Here is a 21,433-nt window from a genome sequence, read left to right as displayed (position 1 = left end):
TTTATAAAGGTTTTTCTAGACTGCAGAAAGGAGCAGGGCTGGTTTTGAGGAAATAAATTTGGGCCCTGCCCTCAAGGTGTCCCTGAGGGTATCTTTTACTTCCTCTTACAAATGCAATCAGCATATTCATGCCAATAGGGGAAACAGAAGTTCTGTACTTTGAGAGGAAGTGTCAGAATGGGAGAGGACTGTACAGGCAAGGACCAGGGAAATATTTGAGAAGAAAGAAGGGTAGCTCCTGGCGGACCTTCTTGTGTGTGTCTTTGTGTCTTGGGCAAGATTCCCTCAGTGTGGATCCACAACCCACTGTTTGCCACCAACTTCCCCATGGGGAGTTTTCCGAAAGAATGAGGGTGGCAAACAGCGATAACACCAGGTACATGACCCAGTTTTAGCTGCCTTCCCCTTCCCCTTCTCAAAGCCATCTGCCACCAACTGCACTGTGGGGAGGTTAATATTAAGTTTTAATATTGTTTTTAATTTTTAATTTTAGTATACCACCCTATACCTGCAGTTCTCAGGGTGGTTCACAGGATAAAACCACAATATAAAAACACTGATAATACACAATCAAAACAAAAACAATTCAATTAAAAAATCCTCATGAAAATTCATCAGCCTTGCAGTATGGATTTCTCCTGATACACAATTTTTTATATTCAGCTTTGAATAATGTATACATTTTTGGCGAGCAATTTCCTTTAATCAAATGGATTTTTAATGTTATTTCACTGATATATTCATCTTTATGCACACTGCCTCCTAATATATGCATTTTTGCAAACGTCTTTGGGTTGGAGGACTGCATCACACCATTCAGATTTTTAAAAAATTCCAAGGGTATGGTATTATTTGTGCACTTTGCTGTCAACCTTTAAGCTGCTTCAGAAAGGACGGCAATGGTGCCCACCTGAGAGGTGCCAGAACTGAGTTCTGGCTGGGAAAAAAGCCCTGGATAGCCTAATAAACTTTTCATTCATTCATTCATTCAATTGATATCATTTATATCCCACCTTTCCTTCCATGGAGCTCAAAGTGGCTTTTGTGGTTCTCTCCGGTGCTATTTTTCTAGAAAAAGAGGTGCCAGAACTTACTATGAACGCCTTCTCTTAGTGCCCACTTGAGATATGCCGAAACAGAGTTCCTACAAGTTCTGGCTTTAAAAAGTCCAGGTTCTTTTCCATCCTAATTTAATTCCCACAACAACCTTGTGATACAGGTTGGTCTGAGTAACTTGCTCAAGGTCACCCATAGGTGTATTGGAACAGCGTCCATAGCTTAAATGATTCTCTAATCTTAGGTAAACAGTTCACTAAACAGTTATTCATTAGCATTCGTACAATCTTTCCGCTTGGAAATAACCTATGGATTTCTGCGGAATAACCATTAACCATTTTAGGGCCTAAATATATATCCTAGAGAATTTTTTTTTTTAAAAAAAACCCCCACAAAAACAAAAAGCTACAAATGGTCTGATTGCAACTTTAATAGTTTCCTCTTGAAATTGCAGGAGCAGAACAGCAGCCTTCACAGATATAAGGATCAGGACCATGAATGAAGTCATCAGTGGAATGCGAATAATTAAGATGTATGCTTGGGAAAAGTCATTCGCTGATCTTGTGAACAGCATGAGAAGGTAATGTTGAATGCTTCTCCAAAGTTATGGACAGGCAACCTTGCCACCTTCTGGTTTGCTTTGTTTTTTGTTTGTTTGTTTGTTTTAAAAGCAGCTATATAGGAGTTTAATTATATGTCTTCTTCCATGTCTCAAGAAAAGATTCCAATATTATTATTTTTTTGAGGGCATAAAACAATTATCTTGACATGCCTGAATAGCCTGTTTCTTCCGTGCTTATGCAATGGTGACATATATTTCCGTAAGTAGTGGTGATGTAATAATAATAATAATTACGGTTGCCGTATGCGGTAACTTAAACATATTGTCATCTTTAAAACCCGAGAAAAGTACAAAGCGGGACACAGCATATTTTCAGTTTGTCATACCCTGAGACCTCAACAATGTGCTCCAAAAGAGCAATCCTATATATTGTATAAGCTATCAGGTATTTTCATAGAATCATAGAATTCTAGGGAACCTGAGGCTCCATTCCCTCTTTTTTTAACCTTTTTGGTTTTTATTTTTAAAATAGAGGTATATATAAATCCAACCACAGGAAATGAAATCTTGTTCCTGCTGTGATCTTTCTCCTCTCTGTTTATTACTAAATGCAATCAGAAGAACAAAAGGACTTTTAGGAGTGCACTTCCCTCTAGACTGATTTATTGTGGTGTGTGTTTAAAATACGTACTGTATGTTTCAGAAGATCTCCTTGTGCATTGAATGTATTGTTACGTGCCGTGAAAATAAATACTTATTAATCGACTCTATGTTATTGTTACTATTATTATTATTATTATTATTATTATTATTATTATTATTATTATTATTTTCAGGAAGGAGATCTCCAAGGTTCTCAAGAGTTCTTACCTTCGGGGAATGAACCTGGCATCTTTCTTCGTTGCCAGCAAAATCACCGTATTTATGACGTTCATGACTTACGTGTTGCTGGGCAATGAGATCTCCGCAAGTCGGGTGTTCGTTGCGGTGTCTCTCTATAGTGCCGTGAGACTGACAGTTACTCTCTTTTTCCCAGCGGCTGTTGAGAGAGCATCGGAAGCAATGGTCAGCATCCGACGAATCAAGGTATTGTGTAAGAAACAAAAGCGGATGTTCTCTGAATATGTTTAATTGCAGCGTTACAAATCCATGAAATGGTCAGTTTTTTTGTTTTTGTTTGCAAGTCTTCCTCCTTTATCTACCGTATTTTCCGGCGTATAAGACGACTGGGCATATAAGACAACCCCCAACTTTTCCAGTTAAAATATAGAGTTTGAGATACACTTGACCACAGATTCTCCACCCAGTGTATAAGACAACCCCCGACTTTTGAGAAGATTTTACTGGATTAAAAAGTAGTCTTAAATGCCAGAATATACAACAAACCTTTGTCAGCACAAGAAATACAGGACAAACTAGAAGACACCCAAATGCCCTGGTTAGCACAACACCAACTACATGCCCTCTTAAACAATCCAACAGTAAAATCAACAGCAACTAGACCCCTGACAACCTTCGAAAACCTCATCCTAATGACAAAGCGACACAACAAAGGGATGGTATACAAAATATACAAAATACTACTCAAAAATCCCACGAACTCCCTAGACGCAATCAAAAAACAATGGGAGGATGACATAGGATATGAAATCAACCCCACCCAATGGAATGTGGTCTAAACCCCCCTTTAAATCCATATCAGTGAAAAGAAAAGAACTTACCCTGATACTGATCTACAGGTGGTACCTAATGCCAAGAAAATTAGCGCCAATACGCCCAGGAACCTCACCAAAATGCTGGAGAGGGTGCACCTCCACAGGCACATACCTCCACATGTGGTGGGAGTGCCCCAAAATCCAATGATTCTGGACAACAACCATACGAGAAATAGGTAAGTTAACCAAGCAAGTGCTAGAAATCACGCCAGAATTGGTCTTACTAAACATCTTCCAAGACAACAGTGCTGACTTACACCACAAAGAACTCATAACTCACCTACTTTCAGCAAACAGAAACATCATAACCAGACACTGGAGAGAGTAAGCATGGATCAATGGTACCAAGTAGTATGGGAAACAGCCCTACTAGAAAAACTAACCAGTAACCTGAAACTGACACGGGGACAAACAGAAGAAGACACCTTCACCCCTGTTTGGTTCCCCTTCATCACACACACAGCCCAACAAGACAATGACAAAAATCTACCAACAGCATACAGATCAAGATGGCTAACCTGACCAAACTTAGTTGGTCTCTAAGGTGTTACTGGAAGGAATTTTTTTTTTTTTGTTCTGACCAAAAACACTCACCCACACCACTCACACAGGAAACCAAAGATCACCACAGCCAACCACAAATGAACAATCACATCCTACACCAACCCCGACCTCTCTCACCACCAAAGGAACACAAGTGAACAACAGAGAACCTGCACAAACAACGCTGCCACCAAACCCTACATATATTAAGTAAAATAGAAACATCGTCACCCCACCCCACCCATCTCCCCATCCTACCCACCTCTTTCCCCCTTTTTCTTCCTAATGTCTCAACAAACGAAATTGACTTGTAAAAATGTTACATGGAAAAAATATAAGAGACACATTGCACTACCTTTGTAAATCAAGAAAATCTTTAATAAAAAAAGTGTAGTTTTCCAGGGTGCATTTAGAATTAAATATGCTAACTTTAAGCTTTAATTTCTTAGACAGTGATTTAACTTTTCAGGTGTGTTTGGAGGCTGCTGTTCCTATATATTCACATGGAGGGGGTGGGTTCTCAGTTTTCCTGACCTGAAGTTGTTTACCTGTTAGCGCCATTTATAGTTTCTGAATGTGGCTATGTAACCTTGTGATTCACAAGGAAATTCTGGGTTGTTTTCTCTATGCCGTTCTGCTTCATGCTCAAAGAAGTCTTTGTGCTCCCCCCCCCCCTTGTTGATGCAGAACTTTTTGATCCTTGATGAGATTTCTGAGGTCAGCCCACAACTCAAAACTGGCAGTGAAAATGCACTCCTTCATGTGCAGGATTTGACCTGTTACTGGGACAAGGTAATGTCACCCCCCCCCCCACTTTGAAACAGCAAAATACAAAGGGGTTTGATTTAATCCCAGAAGTACACTTCTTCCACAGCTGGATGTTGCTGGATTCTCTTTTTATCATTGATTTAAGCAGTAAGTGGCAATGGGGAGCCAATTTTGCGAGGAGTTGTTGTTTTTTTGGGTGGGTGGGGCATAGGCAGGGAAGCAATCTTCTACATCAGAAGCTGGTGTAAATCAAGACGGCATAAAGCTACACCAAATCCAAACACTGTTGAGCAGCGTGGCTACTGCCGGCTGAGACATCCTAAGCCTGGCAGAGGGAAAACAAGCCTTTAAAATAGTGTTTTTTTAATAAAAAAAAAATTCACTGCCTTTATTGGCCGGCTTAAATGGTTTCCAGATTGCATGACCGGGTTGAACAGACTTAGGCTCCAGCCTGTTCTCCCATCCGGTCCATTCCCGAGGCAAAACATTGGTCCAGCGCATCCACTGTTTGATTGTAACAAAATCTCTAATCTGTTTAAAAGAAATATTAAAGTTATTGATAAGAACAGTTTAAAGGCAAGTAGTTAACACATTGAAAATCAATTGAATTCAGCATTAAATAAAAAATATTAAAACACTTGTGTAAGGTTGTTCAGTGATTGCTCATGAGTAACCAGCCTGACTCCGAGGTTTCTAAACTAAGTTTCTTTATTGTGCAGATATGTACAGTGCAGCAACAAAAAGTACGTCTAGCTCATCCTTCGCCAGAGTCTGGGAATTGACCCCTTCCAGTTCTTTGCCCAGCATAAAAGCCGCGTGATGCGGAGCCCCCGCCTACCCCCTCTGCGTCCTCCCCCCCTGCGCAAGTGGGGAGACGGAAGAGGCGTCTCTCCTCCAGCCTCTGCTTCGTGCGAGGGCTCTCCTTCCCTGTCAGAGCCCTGACTCCTACTTCCCGGTCCCGTCTCTCCCTCCCCACTAGAGGGATCACTACCTTCCTCACTGGAGGAAGATGAATTGCTAAGCAGTTGGGGGGGGGGGGCTTGCGATACCGAGAAAGCCTTGGCAACTCTTTGCCTTGAGGTGGGGGCAGCACCCTGACAACTTGGATGTCTTCTTGCCTGGAAAGGCTTGCCTTAACAAAAATGTTTTAAGCAGGTACTGAAAATAATACAGCAAAGGCGTCTCCCTCGGTATACAGAGATTCATTCCTGCACTTACTCAGTTCTATGAACTCTTGAAGTTCTCCTTAACATTCTGGGATCATTCAGATTTTCAGTAGGCCCCATTTCATCAAGCATATTTCATCTTGCTATCTTAAATTGTGTTCTCGGTATCCTTTCTATTCATTATAGCTACATTCTGAAACACAGCGTAATATTTGAATCAGATTTTCTGTTGAATGAAAGTGCAGTACAATGAAGGCGATACCATGGTCACAGGGGTTGTGGGGTGGGGTTGTGGTGGTGGTTTGTGTGTTGTGAATGAGTGAATGAATGTTAATAACGGGCTGATGCTGCCACCTTGTGGGGCTTTGCAAATAATATTTCAAAAGGCATCTTCCTCCAAAATTCAAACCTCTCGAAGTTCAAAATGAATCAGTATTAAAGGTTTTAGAACACAGGCATGTGAGCTGAGGCTTGGGTTTTAGTGGAGACTTGGTTTCCATTTTTTATTGATTATTGATTGCTTATTTTATTTCTATACCACTTAATATATTAAAAATATCTCTAAGCGGTGTACAGGAAACTGAAGCGACAACAGCATGAACAAAATATTACAAAAAAAACACAGTTACATATAAAGATGTTACATTAATACAAAGTCAGACACAGACACACACACACACACACACACACAATAATCAATATATAAAAATAAATAATCAAATCTTGAAAGCTTATCGAATGATCTCACTGGATAGTATTTATGTATTTCAAGAAACAAATAGGAAAGATGCCGCTGAACTATGGCCTAGAAAATATGTGGACAGGTTTCACTCTGAAACAATGCTGAGAGAATATACAATAGATTTAATTCTAAATCGCTTGAAGTTTCAACCCTGATTCCTAACCTATTTACTTTGAGACAAATGCTATTACTTTCATTGAACACTGTTTCCAGGTATATTTTATTGGGACTGCAGACTTTTCTGTTTCTAATACCTGTCAGAATTTTTTATTAATTGTTTTTTTTGTTAATGTATAGGCTCTGGAATTGCCGACGCTTCAAAACATTTCAGTTACTGTCAGACCGGGAGAATTACTAATTGTGATTGGCCCCGTAGGAGCAGGAAAAGTAAGTCATGACTCAGATTTTTATAGTGCTAAGAATTATAGTTAAGTTGTCCACAAACCATCCAGTCTTCTAATTTTGAGGTAGGTGGAAGGTGGTCAAAATTCTTGTTCATTGCTTGTATTCTTAAGGGAAAAATGGAAACCAATAAAAGCGTAGATAAGAAAGGTTGATACAACACTTTGTGGGGTTATATATATATATATATGTGTATATATATATATATATATATATATATATATATATAGCTTGTGTGGAAGAATTTTGGGACAGTTGGTTAGCATAGCCTGGTGTGGGGGGCACAGTGGTTAGGGTTAGCTAGGGCTTTTTCCGTCTGGAACTCACTGGAACCCAGTTCCGGCACTAGTGTGGTGTAGTGGTTAAGAGCGGTAGACTCGTAATCTGGGGAACCGGGTTCGCGTCTCCACTCCTCCACATGCAGCTGCTGGGTGACCTTGGGCTAATCACACTTCTTTGAAGTCTCTTAGCCCCACTTTGTTGTGGGGGAGGAAGGGAAAGGAGAATGTTAGCTGCTTTGAGACTCCTTCGGGTAGTGATAAAGCAGGATATCAAATCCAAACTCCTCTTCTTCTTCCTCTTCTCAGGTGGGCGCCATTGCCATTATAAGAGGCACTCATAGTGAGTTCCGGCAGCTCATTTTCTAGAAAGATAGCACTGGTGTTAGCTATAGTTATGTCTGGAGTTGTTTATTAAGTCTTCACCCTGGTAAAAATAAGTGCAGGAAGATTAGGTGAGGGGGCATTTGAGCTCCTCTCACAGTTGCTTGACAATAGCTAAAAGCATTATGTTGGCCCATGTAATAAGGGTTGCAGGAGGTGAGTGGATTTGCACATACGCATTTTTCCCTGCACCCATCGAAAACCTTAACTTTAATTATTTTTTCTCCCCAACGCTTTCAGTCTTCACTCTTGAGCGCCGTCCTTGGCGAACTGTCTGCAGCCAAAGGTTTCACAGATATCCGAGGGAGAATAGCGTATGTTTCTCAGCAGCCGTGGGTGTTTTCTGGCACCGTAAGAAGTAACATACTCTTCGGAAAAGAATACCACAAAGAAAAATACGAAAAGGTTCTCCGAGTTTGTGCTCTCAAGAAAGTAAGTACTTGTCATTGAAATTCTACTCAGTATTGATCCGGAGCAGAACTCAGACGTATAGTTAGCAGAGTAAAACACCTTGTGGGATTCCCAAAAAATAGACCGGAGGCAATTAAATATTTCATCCAGCAGAGCTTTACTGCTGCTGAAGGCAAATGAGCATAATGGTCATAAACCCAATATATTCAGGATTGGCACTGTCCATAAGAAATCCAGTTGCAGCAGACTTAATTTTAACTTACAATAACTTAAGTCTAAACCTTAACACGATGTTTACTATGTACAGAAGACCACACCAGGAGGAAGAGAGAAAGAAAGAGAAAGTGAAACCCAGGCTCCTTCTGGCCCTACTTTTATAGTCAGCATGACCTTGACAGAAAAGAGATAAGAAAATCAGTTTCAACCAGCTGTGCTCACCTTCTCTGAAGAAATAACCCAAACACCACGAACCTTCTGCTTGTTTCTTTCACACAGAGAAGCTTCCAGAACCCACCTGAACTAATCAGAATAGGAAAGTTCTCTACACATCAGATCAATACTTCCTGCACTAAGAAATGCAAACCGACAGTTCTCCACATGGAAGATTTTTTTGAAAAAGTCACTGTGTGCAAGTGACCATTCAAAATGCATTTAGTGGAATTATGGAATATGAGTTTATTAAATTAAATTTGTGAGGTCCATGCCTTTACACAAAATACCATATAACATTACTAAAAAGATAAACAATAAAATTATTAAAATAAGTTAAAATTCCTGCCGCGCTGTCCCAGCAAAGGAGACAAAACCCAAATCCCCCCCCACCATACAGGAAAGAGGATACAACAACAGGTTAGGAGAGCGATGGGAGGGCCCTCACTACATCATCCGTGAACCCTACCCTAGTTTTCATAGTGAATAATTAGCGGTGAGGGTTGTATCCGGCGAAGTTTTGTTCGTGGAAGGACATCTGCTCCTGCAGTGGGATCTCCCCTTCCTGTGCTTTCCCTGATCTAAATCTGCTTCAGAGGGTTAAGGGAAGTCCCAGAACATATGCGGGGGGGGGGGGGGTGGTTGGAGGGAAAAGAGAGAGGAGGAATGCAATGTTGCAGCTCATAGACCTCTTGAAATAGCTAATGTTTTTAAAAAGTACATAAAGGTTAGTTAACATAGCCAAAAAAATACAGGTACCTACCAATTGAAACTGCCCACTAGTGAATTAGCATTCCAGATATTATAATACTAGTTTAGTATGTGGTTTTATCACTTGTTAGGTTTTTAAAAACTTTTGGAGGCACGTCATATACACTCACCAGTGTTACTAGCCTCAAGATCTTTGAATTGGTTACATGTCTAAGACAAATGCATAGCACTGGATTATTACATTAAGAAACCACATCACTTTAATATCAATAGTAGTAATAATAAATATCCTGCCTTTCCTCCCAAGGGAACATTTCCCAAGTAAAATTATCAGTAGCAATGTGCTTGACATTACTGAACCTACTGCAGCAGGAAAAAATAATTTTGGTGGACCACACGTACTGGCACATCTGTGTTTTCAATAAGTTCACATTAATGGATAGCTGATCATACTTTAAGGGATGAGGGTGGTGTTGTGGTCTAAACCACTGAGCCTCTTGGGCTTGCCGATCAGAAGGTTGGCGGTTCGAATCCCCGTGATGGAGTGAGCTCCCGTTGCTCTCTCCCAGCTTCTTCCAACCTAGCCGTTCGAAAGCATGCCAGTGCAAGTAGATAAATAGGTACCGCTGCGGTGAGAAGGTAAATCGTGTTTCCATGTGCTCTGGTTTCCGTCATGGTGTCGCGTTGCGCTAGAAGTGGTTTAGTCATGCTGGCCACATGACCCGGAAGGCTGTCTGTGGCTAAACGTCAACTCCCTCAGCCTGAAAAGCAAGATGAGCACCGCTCATAGTCACCTTTGACTGGACTTTTTTACCTTTACCTTAATTGATGGCTGATCATACTTTAAGTTTGGTTACAGTATATATGCTAGAACAGCTTTTTTTTTATATAAGAATTTATTGGTTTTACAACAAACAACAAACAAATACAACACCCACATTAACCCAACACCAACTGAAAGTAAACAAATACACAAACACCAATAATAATTCTTCTTATGCTGTAAAAAAAAATTTCTTGGTCGAATCTTGGTACAGACTTCCCCTGCCTTTTCGCCTTCGGTTCCAATCCCAATTATTACTTTAATAACATCTTATGCCATCATAATCTTAAAAAATCAAAAATCTAAAAGTTAAAATCTAAAGCTTCTTTCTAACAAATCTTGTTTCATAATAAACAATATTTTCCCATTCTTAACTTAACATAAATCAAATCATGTTATAGCTTCATGTTAATTCCACACAAGATTCTAGTTCTTATCCACTTATTTTCAACATAAATCATAACAAGTATCTTCATTAACTATAACTGCTGTTAATGACAAAAATTTAAAATACCTCTTTTCTTTCTCTAAAACTTAAAGTCTTGACACACCAGTTTCAGGTTACCATAATACATCCCTTTTCCTTTATACCTTAATACTGTTCACCCTATCCCCCTTCTGTCCATTTTCTTTGGTCGTCCTGCTCCAGAGCTGCTCCTCGAAGTGTCCTTTTTCTTTGCATATCCACAGATCCAGACTAAATCCACAGTAATCCTTGCATAGAACGTCAGGGTGCGCACCTTTTCTCCCAGCCTCTCCGGTTCATCATCACATTCTTCTTTTATTTCTAAACATAAACGTAAAGTTCTCACCTTCACTCCCAAGCTCTCACCTCGGGAGTTAGATATAACAATTTTCTCCGTCCTGGGTCTGCCACCCCCAAGGGACGATCCATTACTCCGGAGTCGCCATATCTTTTCATCCTGTTGTTCAATCAGTCCCTTCAGTTCAGTGCCAAGGTTCTCCTCCAATACAGCCATTTCCTGTACAGTCTCCTCTGTGGGGTATAACTTTTCTGACATATGACAGTTCAATATTTCCAATTTTCGGTTGAGCAGTTCCAGTCTCAGTAAAATAATCCTTTCTTCATGGGTCATTTCGCAGTTCGTAACCAAGTCAAAAACAAAGCCAAGCATGGCAGAAGCGGGCATAGGTGTCAAATTGCAGTTTCGGTTCTCAGACTTCTCCATCTTAATACCAGTAACTTTCCATTCAATCAAAGTCCTTCACGGCCATTTTCCCTGAATCCAGGGCGCAAGAACCAAAAATTTTAAAAAGAGATACTGTCCACCAGTTTGTTCCCCGAAGGGAAATCCAAAAGTCTCACTTATCAAATTTTAAATACTTTGTAGCCATCGCTGTAACAGCAGTCTCTTAAGCTAGTTATTTTCTATCCCCCGAGGGGGAAAGAGGCAGGCTCCCTTTCCAAGTGTCTCCCAGGTCGTCATCAAAGCGCAAAAACAAATCAAATCCAATACTCACGACACCGGGATTCTTTAGCTCGAACTTTGACAGGTAGAACATTAACGCTCATCGCGGGGGCAACCGCCGCTCCACGTCCCGGTTGGGGCATGTCCCCTGAAGCCCGGCTCCGTTTTCCCTTCACCCCCACTCCCCCTTTACAGGGGGAGCGAGGGAAGGGTACGGAGCCACAGTGGGCATAGCCGGGGAGCCCAGGGTGCGGGACGCTCTTCCCGCACCCCATCGGAGCCCCGCTTTGCGGTAGCGGGGCTCCAACCCCCGGGACGGACTGGGTCGCCTCGCAGCCGAGGCAACCCACGACCGCTCCGCAATGGCGTCGCCGCCGGAAGTCCCTAGAACAGCTTTTTAAAGTCATCTCTGTTTGCTATTTAAACAAGAAAACCCCAAGAGAAATTAATGTACGTGCGGAGATCTTTCACACTGAGTGAAATTTGGAACTGCAAAGGTTGTTGTTATTATTATTATTATTATTACAGCTGCGAAATAGTGCTGTTGGCTCCCTAGGGTGGCATCTAAAGCGAGAAAATGCTTCAGAGCATTTCAACTCTGACTGAGAAGACCCTTTTCTTTGATTTGGCAGGTGTGATGTAGAAGGGGACACTAAACCAGATTAGCTAAGAGACATGTATTTTGCTTGGCAGCTTGAGAAGTATTATGCAGTGGATCCAATATATGGTGTGTTATGATGCTACTATCAGTGGAAAGATAGGGGGGAAAGCAGACAGTTTAAAAGCTTTTGCAAATCACGCTTGTTTTTCTTTTAAACACAGTTGATACCTTTTTCTAATCTTGCGTGGCAGTATTAAAACATTCATCACCTTCCGAAATTCAGATTCAAGTTTTGTGGTGTTTATAAAGGATATAAAACACATTTCTTGAAAGGGGAGAAAAATCTCCCACAACATTTGAAGCTTAGTAAACTATTCCCTTTAGTGTGATGTACATTGGCTTTTATCCAAGCTCTTTCATGAATGAGCATAGCAATTTTTTAAGATTTTGATGCAAGGCGTCGGATGTGTTATTTAACCCTACAGTAGTATTTTTTGAGCTGTTTTAATTTGAGTAATAGGATCCTTAATCTACCCATTATGTGGACTGCTATGCAACAATAATTTTGTTTTAATACGTGTTGAAGCATCAAGTAGACTAGCAAGTTTTATTATACAGCTTTATTTTAAAAAGGTAGCACATTGTTCCATGCCATCTGTTTTTTTTTGTAATAATGTGATTTAAATTTAATAATGGAACAAATAGTGAATCCATATAGCATGGCGAGTGTTCAAAGTGTGTTGCGTTAGCTCAGTAATCTTTATGACAACCCGCTGAGGTAGTTTAGTATTACTGCTCCCATATTACAGCTGAGAAGACTGAGGTGGGAGAAAGTTGTGTGGCCTAATGAGTTCCTTCTGGTGAATTTGTGTTGCTCTAAATTTCTCGAATTCCCTCTGCCCAGTTCTCCATTCATTAGCTAGATTCTGCTGCTTTGAGCAATAGCCTGACCATCAATGGTTCTATTGCTCTTGGCGTTTTCAAGTGACTACACAGTTTGTAAAAATTACTGTAGTTCAAGCAGTAATGCCTCTTCTATTTTTAATAGGATATGGAGCTGCTGGAAGATGGAGACCTGACAATGATAGGAGACCGAGGAGCTACACTGAGTGGGGGACAAAAAGCCAGAGTTAATCTTGCCAGGTAAAGTGGGACTTTCATTTACTAAGATAGCCTTTGGCCTGCAGGTGCCCTTTTCTGCTTAGAAGTTAGGGATGGTGATAGCAACTACCTTAACATTTATATGTTATAATTAAAAACCGATACGCTGCTAATTCATATATACTTTAAGGTGATGTACACAAATTTCAAACGGTACCAGGCAGCATTTTGGAGCAATATAAAACATCAGTTTCACAACAGCCCTAGGACAAAGCAGCAGAGCAGAGTGTGACAGGCCACTGATTTTTAAACCTTCTCAAAGAGGGAAATTTTAACTCCTTAAAAGGACACAAGGAAGAAGAAGCTGTACATTCCTTTCCCGGAAGAGAGTTCCAAAGTGCCTTCAAAGTGCCTTAGCATTTTTCCTATATCCGAAATACACATGTTCTTAATATGTTTTCAAACATGGCTTAAGGCAGGGATAGGGACCCTGCTGTCAGGGTCGTGTGGGAGCCTTTCCCGAGAAAATCCACTTGCTAGCCGGCTTGCTTTAGTGTAGTATTTATTAAGTACATATTTACAAAGCAGAGCTCATTTCTCAAGCATCCGACCCCTCACTGTCAGTTGCCAGCACTGCCTGCTTGCGGGACCGCCCCCAGCATAATAGTTTTGGCAAACCCACCCACCTACGCTGCTCACCTCAGGCTCTCTCCTCCACCCCACTGTTTCCGCTTAACCCTTTCTCCTCCCTCTCTCCTCAATCCTCCTTACTGCTTTCCACAGCCTCTTGGTCACTCCTCCCCCCTCCCTTTGCTCCCAACCTTGTTCTGACTGTCCCGTGACACCTGCTGCCCTCCAGATGTTGTTAGATTACAAGTCCAATTATCCCCAACTATTGGCCACGTGCACTTTCCTCCCTCTCCGGAGTAAATTATGTCTCTTCCCCTTCTCAGAGCTACACTTGCACCGATGCTTATCCTTGTTCCTTTGTAAACTAGGATTTGAAAGCATGGTTTGAAATGGGTGCCTGAGGCTGGCATCTTGATCTGAAGCCGTGGTTTGAGGAGGGACAGTGTCATGTCCGTTCTGGACTGTGTGTTTATGAAATAATGGAAGGTATTTAGATATATTAAAAAGAGCAGTTTTTGGTTCAAGGTGAACCAAGTGGGTTGGAGAGGATTTAGATCCGGGTCACTGAGTGTCTGTTTCCTGTTCCTTTCTTTAATATTGGAGTGCGGAATTTGTGGCCTTCCAAATGTCGTTAGACTCCTGTCATCCCAAGCCAGCGTAGCCAATGGATGATGGGAATTGTAATTGTTTTGGTAGTGACCCATCTGTTATTTCCTTACATGTTTTTAGAGCTGTGTATCAAGATGCAGAAATCTACCTCTTGGATGATCCCTTGAGTGCCGTGGATGCAGAAGTTAGCAGGCATTTGTTTGAAAAGTATGTTACTTCCAAGTGTCTTTACATTTTATTTCTGTTAACAGAGTCGCATAGTACGACTTACGCCTGAATGTTCACTTTCCTGCTGCTCATTTTAAATAAACGCAAGGCAGTTGTTTAATGTGGGAGCTTTTGAAAATGCTCAAATTTAGAGTGCCCGCCCCCAAGGCAGCCATTTTGTGACTGGCCCCCATGGCACGCTCTCAAATTTCCAAATGTGTCCACTGGCTCAAGAAGGTTTGTGACCCCTGTCTTAAGAGACTTCCTGCCGTGTGTGTATGTGTGTGAGTTTACCTTTTGTTATGCGCATGCATGGACTGGTGGTGTGTCTTACAAAAGAATGTATCATGTGTGAATCAGGTGAACCCTGTTTTCTGTACAGGGTGCATTTAAAAATAATGTTATCATTTCAGGTTTACCGAAGTCAAACTCTGCTGACTTATTGTTGGATATAAAGCTCGCCCTCTGCTATACACTAAACTGGTGATGCTGCTGCTTCACAAACCACAGAATGGCACTAGAGCATAGCGGCAACATTGAGGAAGGACGAGTAAGTGGCTTTTTTATACTGCAGTGGTCTCCCTTTGCAAGCTTTTCAGTTTTGCCTTTGCAATTAGATAATGTAGGGTTATGTGAAGTGTGTCCAGAATTTGTTTTTAAAAGTTGCACGTAGGGCATCACACTTTTGCACGAGCCATGCCGAAAGAGCAGTGCTGAATAATATCGCCACATTATTTAGTTTGAAAAGGCAATTGAAAGGCTTAAGGGCCACCTATGTATATTGTGCATTTTTGCAGCCTGGTAATGGTGCAAACTGCACTTATGAAAAAGCCACTTACACGTTCCGTTTAGCCGTAAACTCTAGTTTTGTCTCCTTTTCTAATCGCCAAATTTTATGCTATGAGGCCAACCGGGGGTCCTTGCTCCTGTTTGGATCATAATACTCTTTCATAGGGGAGAAGGCGACACTCAGCCTTACCCCTGTCTGCTAATTCTCTCCTGCCAGAACTCTTCCCCCTTTCCTGTTTCTAATCCAGTTTCTCAGGGGTCTGACACCAGAAATAATCCTGTCTGAGAATGATTTTGAAAAGGTTTCGTACTTCCCCCGCTCATCCATTTGCATTACTTCAGCAAAGGCGAATTTGAGTATATGCATTTGCTGAGGTAACATGTAGTTCTGCCCTTTGCACGTGCTTGAGAAATGATAAGTTTGTTAACGGATATTTTTCTACTGCAGCTTTGTTGCATTGGGCTGTAAATTACCACATTTGTTGTGGAGGTGCGACAGTCTATGTTGTGAGCTCAAAGCTTGCAGTCACAGGAAGGGCTGTAGCTCTGTGATAGAACATCTGCTTTGCATGTATTAAATATAATATAATATAATATAATATAATATAATATAATATAATATAATATAATATAATATAATATAATATAATATAATATAATAAATTGTATACTGCCCTTCACCCTAAGATCCCAGGGTGGTTTGCAACAGAAAAATACAAAATGAGAATGCAAAATACATCCTAAAACAAACACAAACTAATAACCCCCACCACTACCACAAACACCATTTAAAAAGCCGTAGAATTTTAATCAGCCAAATGACTGGTTGAAGAGAAATGTTTGTTCCTGGAACCTAAACATATGTAGCGAAGGTGCCAGGTGAGCCGCTCTGAGGAGAGCATTCCACAGATGCAGAGCCACTACAGAGAAGGCCCTTTCTTGTGTTGCCCACCCTCTGGACCTCTCGCGGAGGAAGCACGTGAAGAAGTACCTCAGTTGATGATTACAGGGTCTGGGGCCGGTTCATATGGGGAGAGGCAGTCATTGAGAAACTGTGATTCTTAGTTGTTCTAAGGCTTTATAGGTCAAATCCAGTACTGCTTCATTCCCCAACACACCCGTGTTCAGCTGGGAATGTCTCGCCTGAGAACCCTGAAGAGATGTTGCAAGCTAATGCAGACGAAGGTAGATAGACCCAATGGTCTGACTCCCCATAGGGCAGCTTATGGTCCCAATAGGTGCACAGGTAGCATGGACTTTGTGGTAAGGTACATTGATTTTCAATTAAGTTTCCCATTTTGTAAACTGTGCACTTTCTGAGCACCAGTGCATACTGATTGTTTGTTGCAGGAGCTAAAATAATGGGTTGCCAGGACACATAGGGTATGCAACCCAGAAGCACAACCCAAAACCTCTGGTTGAAAGCCACACCATGTAATCCAGCCAAAAGCCTTTTCTATTATTAAGCATATTTTGAGTTTATAGGAACGTGGGCACAATTTCACACACGTAGGAGTAGGTCTAGCCCTTTATACTAGAAATATGTTTTATGTTTATTCGTTTCATATGTAAGTTAGTGTGTCTGCCATTCCTCTGATCCGCGGAAGATAGACAAGTCCCAAGTTGGAAGGAGTACTGAACTCCAATCTGATGCTAAAACCATCACAATTTCAACTAACGCCAAATAATGCATACTTACATCCATAGCTTAGATTGTATTTGGAAACGATTCTCTGAGTGTTTTTGTTTCATTTTTTTATTTTTATTTTTTGTAATTGCATAATAATTGTGTGTTACATGTTTGAATTATTATTATTATTATTATTATTATTATTATTATTATTATTAAGACCCCCCACTTTTCCAGTTTCCTCCTCTTCCACACACCATTATGACTCCTATGAAATTTAGTAGGGTCAGCACTTCTTGAATCCAGAGACTATTTGAATTGAAGTTTTATATTCAGGTTTTTTATTTTGAACATTATGGGACCCTCGCTACTAAAACACAACAATATTTAAATTGCTCACCTTTCCTCCCAAAGGACAGAACCTTTTGCTTCTCAGGTTAAGACTTAAACAACAAACATGCACAAATGTTTTTAGCAAATCAGAGTTTACTTCCCGTCTCGTTTCTTTTGTAGGTGTATCTGTCAGGCTTTGCATAAAAAGGTGACTATTTTAGTGACCCACCAGTTGCAATATCTTCGGTCTGCAAACCAGATCCTAATTTTAAAGGAGGTAGGTGGAGATAAGATTGTCTCTAGAAAACTGACGGTGTGTGTGTGTTGGTTTATTTAGTGTGAACAATGTTACAACAATTTATAACGCAACTAAATCTGTTCCAAATGGAATAGAATAATATAACAGTGTTGGGTGGTTGTTTTTATTTTAAAGATGAAAAGTTTTAAAGGGGAAAAGGAAAATAGTTTGTTCAGCCCTGGAGTGGCTTTGTAAAAACAGTGGAAGCTGGTATCACAGCTAATTAGCATGTTAGTTTTAAAGACACTTTAAAAAGAAAATTTGAGTGGCATTTTTCAGTAAACTCAACGAGACATACTGTACAAAATAGCAAGAGCACCAGTAAGAAAATCGTTATAAAACAGTGAAAATAATCTGAAGCCTTAAGCACAAATTTTGTTTGGGGTGGGGTTTTCTAAACTATTGTTCTATGACTTGCACTGAATTAAAAGAAATGTGAAAAACATCAGTTGAAGGTGTTTAGCTGCAGTTCTTAAAGCCGTTAATTCTGTGTTCTTGAGGCTTAAATGAACTATAAGGTATTCCCATTCACTGGTTTAAAATCAGAAGGAAGAGAGGAGTAGAATTTGCATGTGCTGCATTCTAAGCACATCTCTTAAAAAAAACACCACTTGAAACTTAAAGAGGATTAGAAGTTTTGTTAAGGGGTAGAGATTTTCAGTCTGATAACCAGTCTGCATGATGAGTACAGAAAATAGGGTGGTAACTAATTTAGATAGCAATCTTACATGGAGTTTTCTAGGTGTAAATTTTTGGACTTCTCAGTAAACGTGCACAAGATTGTGCTGTTGAGCCTGCAGTGCTAGACACACTTTCTTAGGACTAATCTCTGACACGAAGAAACAAGGAGGGCATTAATCCCAAATTCCTGTCTGTAAAAACTATTTTCCTATTCCCCCTTTCCCTCCCCCCCCAATAAAAATACAGTGGTACCTCGACTTACGATGATAATGCGTTCCGAAGGTGCCCTCATTGGTCGAAATTTTCGTAAGTCGAAAGGCACTATCTCCGGAGGGAATTTTTTTTTGTAAGTCGAGAAAACCGCATTAAAAAACTCGTAAGGCGAGGTATCGCGCCGCCGCTTTCCCTTCGTAAGTCGAAAAATTTGGAAGCGGCGGTCATTTTTTTCCTTCCGGAACTCATTCGGAAGTTGAAAACGTTGTACGTCGAGGAGCTCATAAGTCGAGGTACCACTGTACACCACCTATTTATTATTCCTTGATAGCTGGTTCTCATGCCATGCAAAACCCTTGTTTGTTTTCAGCCATAGTTTAATTGTGAAAGTGCCCCACTGTGGCTTTTAATGGAGCGTAGAAACCCCAGTATGGCTTTTCATGGGATATGAACCTGGAGCATGGTTTGTTAAACAAACCATAACTGGTAAGCCACAAGCCTTGACAAGTCATAGGGAAGGTGTGCTGGCGACATGTTCATGATTAAACCATAGTTTAAAATAAATGTGACATCTGAGTAGGACTATTATTTCTCTCCAATTGTTTTTTAAAGGGATGGTGGTAAAGAGATTATCCAGACTGCAAGGCTTGACAAGAAGGGTAGTGATTATCTATTATCTTCTGCTGGCTTCACCGTAGCATTTGAGTTTGCCAGTTGGCTTGTATTGCATGTCATCTGAGATTAGAGAGAGACCAGGAAATTATCTGCAGAGTGATAGGATATCTGTTCTTCCTGCCTTGTGCCTATTACCATAGAGAACTGGTGCAGACATCACGATAAGCCATGGTTGTTTATCATGGTGGGAAGTGGTTACAGTGAACCCGAGTTGTTTGAATTCCCCGTTCTCCTCTCTCCAGTGGCATCGTGGAGAAGACGGGAAGCATTTTCCTTCAGCTTTTGATTAACTACAGTTTAGCGTCACATCCAAACAGTAGTTAATCTTAACAATGGTTTGTTTAAAATGAGTCTGTTTTCAAATCCGTGGTTTGAAATTGACTTGATGTTCCAAACAAAGCATAGTTAAGATTAACCATGCATTTGTTGGGTTAGCTGACATGACAAGTTGTAGCTAATAATAATAAAAAGGAACTCCTTACATTAGCTGGGGAAAGTACATGAGCTTAAGGCTCGCTGTGGCTCATTCCCATCGTGATAAACCATGGCTTACAGTGGTGCCCCGCTAGACGAAAATAATTCGTTCTGCGAAAATTTTCGTCTAGCGGGTTTTTCGTCTTGCGGAGCGGCAATGACAGCCGCGCTCCGCAAAACGAAAAAAAAAGACGAAAAAATTTCGTCTTGCGAGGCAGCCCCATAGACTTTTTCGTCTAGCGGGGCAGCCTTCCGCTAGACGAATGCCTTCGTCTAGCGAGTTTTTTGTCTAGCGAGGCATTCGTCTAGCGGGGTACCACTGTATTTTGTTGTCCTAATTGCCTCATTATTTCAAAACTTCAAAAATGGGCAAAGAAAAGATGCTATTTTCATCCTCTTTGAAAAGAACTATATGAAAAGAACTCCTAATACCTTACTTGGGGGTGCATGGGGTGTTAGGAGAAGAAGAAGAAGAAGAAGAGGAGTTTGGATTTGATATCCCGCTTTATCACTATCCGAAGGAGTCTCAAAGTGGCTAACATTCTCCTTTCCCTTCCTCCCCCACAACAAACACTCTGTGAGGTGAGTGGGGATGAGAGACTTGAAAGAAGTGTGACTAGCCCAAGGTCACCCAGCAGCCGCATGTGGAGGAGCGGAGACGCGAACCCGGTTCACCAGATTACGAGTCTACCACTCTTAACCACTACACCACACTGGTGGCACCTCTGGTGGGGGACTCATTGTGTTCCTTCTGGGGTAGTTTGTCCACCTTTGGTGCCCACCCTGCGTTCACCTTTCACCTGTGGCTTCTAGAAATTGTCCGCATGTGATAGCAGCCACACCCCAGGAACGGTTTTGACTGGCCAGCCCAACCAGCTGAGGGTAGTCGTTGAGTCCCAAGCCCTCAGTAAATAAGGGCTTCCCTTGCATTTGAAGATAGGCTTTGGTGGATTGAATGGACAAGACCGATCGTGGGTCCAACAGTCAAGAATGCGGTTTCTGCAGATGCTGTAGAGGGAAGTGAGGGGCAGATGAGACTCGTCAGCCTGGGAAGGTATCCCATCTAGAAGGAAAACTCTGGTCCAAATCTCCACTGCCTTGTGAGATATCTTCATGAGAAGAAAAGGCTGAGGAGTAAACCCCACACAAATCTGGAGTAGAGTGCCTAAGGCGGTTAGATGGTGTATGGACATCTCCTTTCAGCAACTCCTGCAGCCAAGCTGGTGCCAAACGTATTGCTCTGCAAGGCTGAGGGCACCCCAGGACCTCTGTACACACTGCCCAGGCTTCCGCACCGAGCAGATCACTTCAGTGCTGCTAATGCAGCAGTTTGACATTATTATTAGTAGTATTATTAGTATTATTTAGGTTTATATGCCACCCTTCATCAAAAGATCTCAGGGCAGTTCACAGGATAAAATACAAGGTAAAAACACAAGTAAATAGAAGAAAAACAACAAAACAATAACCCCTCCCTTCCCTTCATCCCTGGAGGACCACTCCATTGTCTCTCAAGACAGACAGGTTCCAACAACCTTACTTAGAGAAAAGAAATGATGATACATGGCCGTTGACTTACAATTTGTTAACTATGCCTTTCATTTTAATGTTTGCAGTAAATACTCGAAGGTGATTCATTTACAAAATTAAAAATCATGCTCCTGTTAACATAATGCTGATGAATTTGGGAGTCAACAACGTATCATGTTAGACTGTAGAATTATCTACCGTAAGTTATTTGGGACATAAATTTGTTCACTTTCTGAATATTA

General features: G+C 41.1%; 1 protein-coding gene across 1 annotated transcript in view; it reads left to right on the top strand.

The window, feature by feature from the left end:
• Positions 1-21,433, top strand: part of ABCC4 (ATP binding cassette subfamily C member 4) — a 161,973-nt gene that overhangs the window by 27,743 nt on the left and 112,797 nt on the right. Inside the window, 8 exon segments of the mRNA XM_033147888.1 lie at positions 1,511-1,636; positions 2,455-2,704; positions 4,564-4,668; positions 6,850-6,939; positions 7,857-8,048; positions 13,070-13,164; positions 14,482-14,568; positions 17,501-17,597. Of these exon segments, the coding sequence (XP_033003779.1) occupies positions 1,511-1,636; positions 2,455-2,704; positions 4,564-4,668; positions 6,850-6,939; positions 7,857-8,048; positions 13,070-13,164; positions 14,482-14,568; positions 17,501-17,597 (1,042 nt within the window).

Source organism: Lacerta agilis, chromosome 4 (genome assembly GCF_009819535.1).
Source record: "Lacerta agilis isolate rLacAgi1 chromosome 4, rLacAgi1.pri, whole genome shotgun sequence".
Lineage (NCBI taxonomy): Eukaryota > Metazoa > Chordata > Lepidosauria > Squamata > Lacertidae > Lacerta > Lacerta agilis.
Note: the sequence above shows the minus strand (reverse complement) of the source record. Positions and strands in the feature narration are given on the sequence as shown.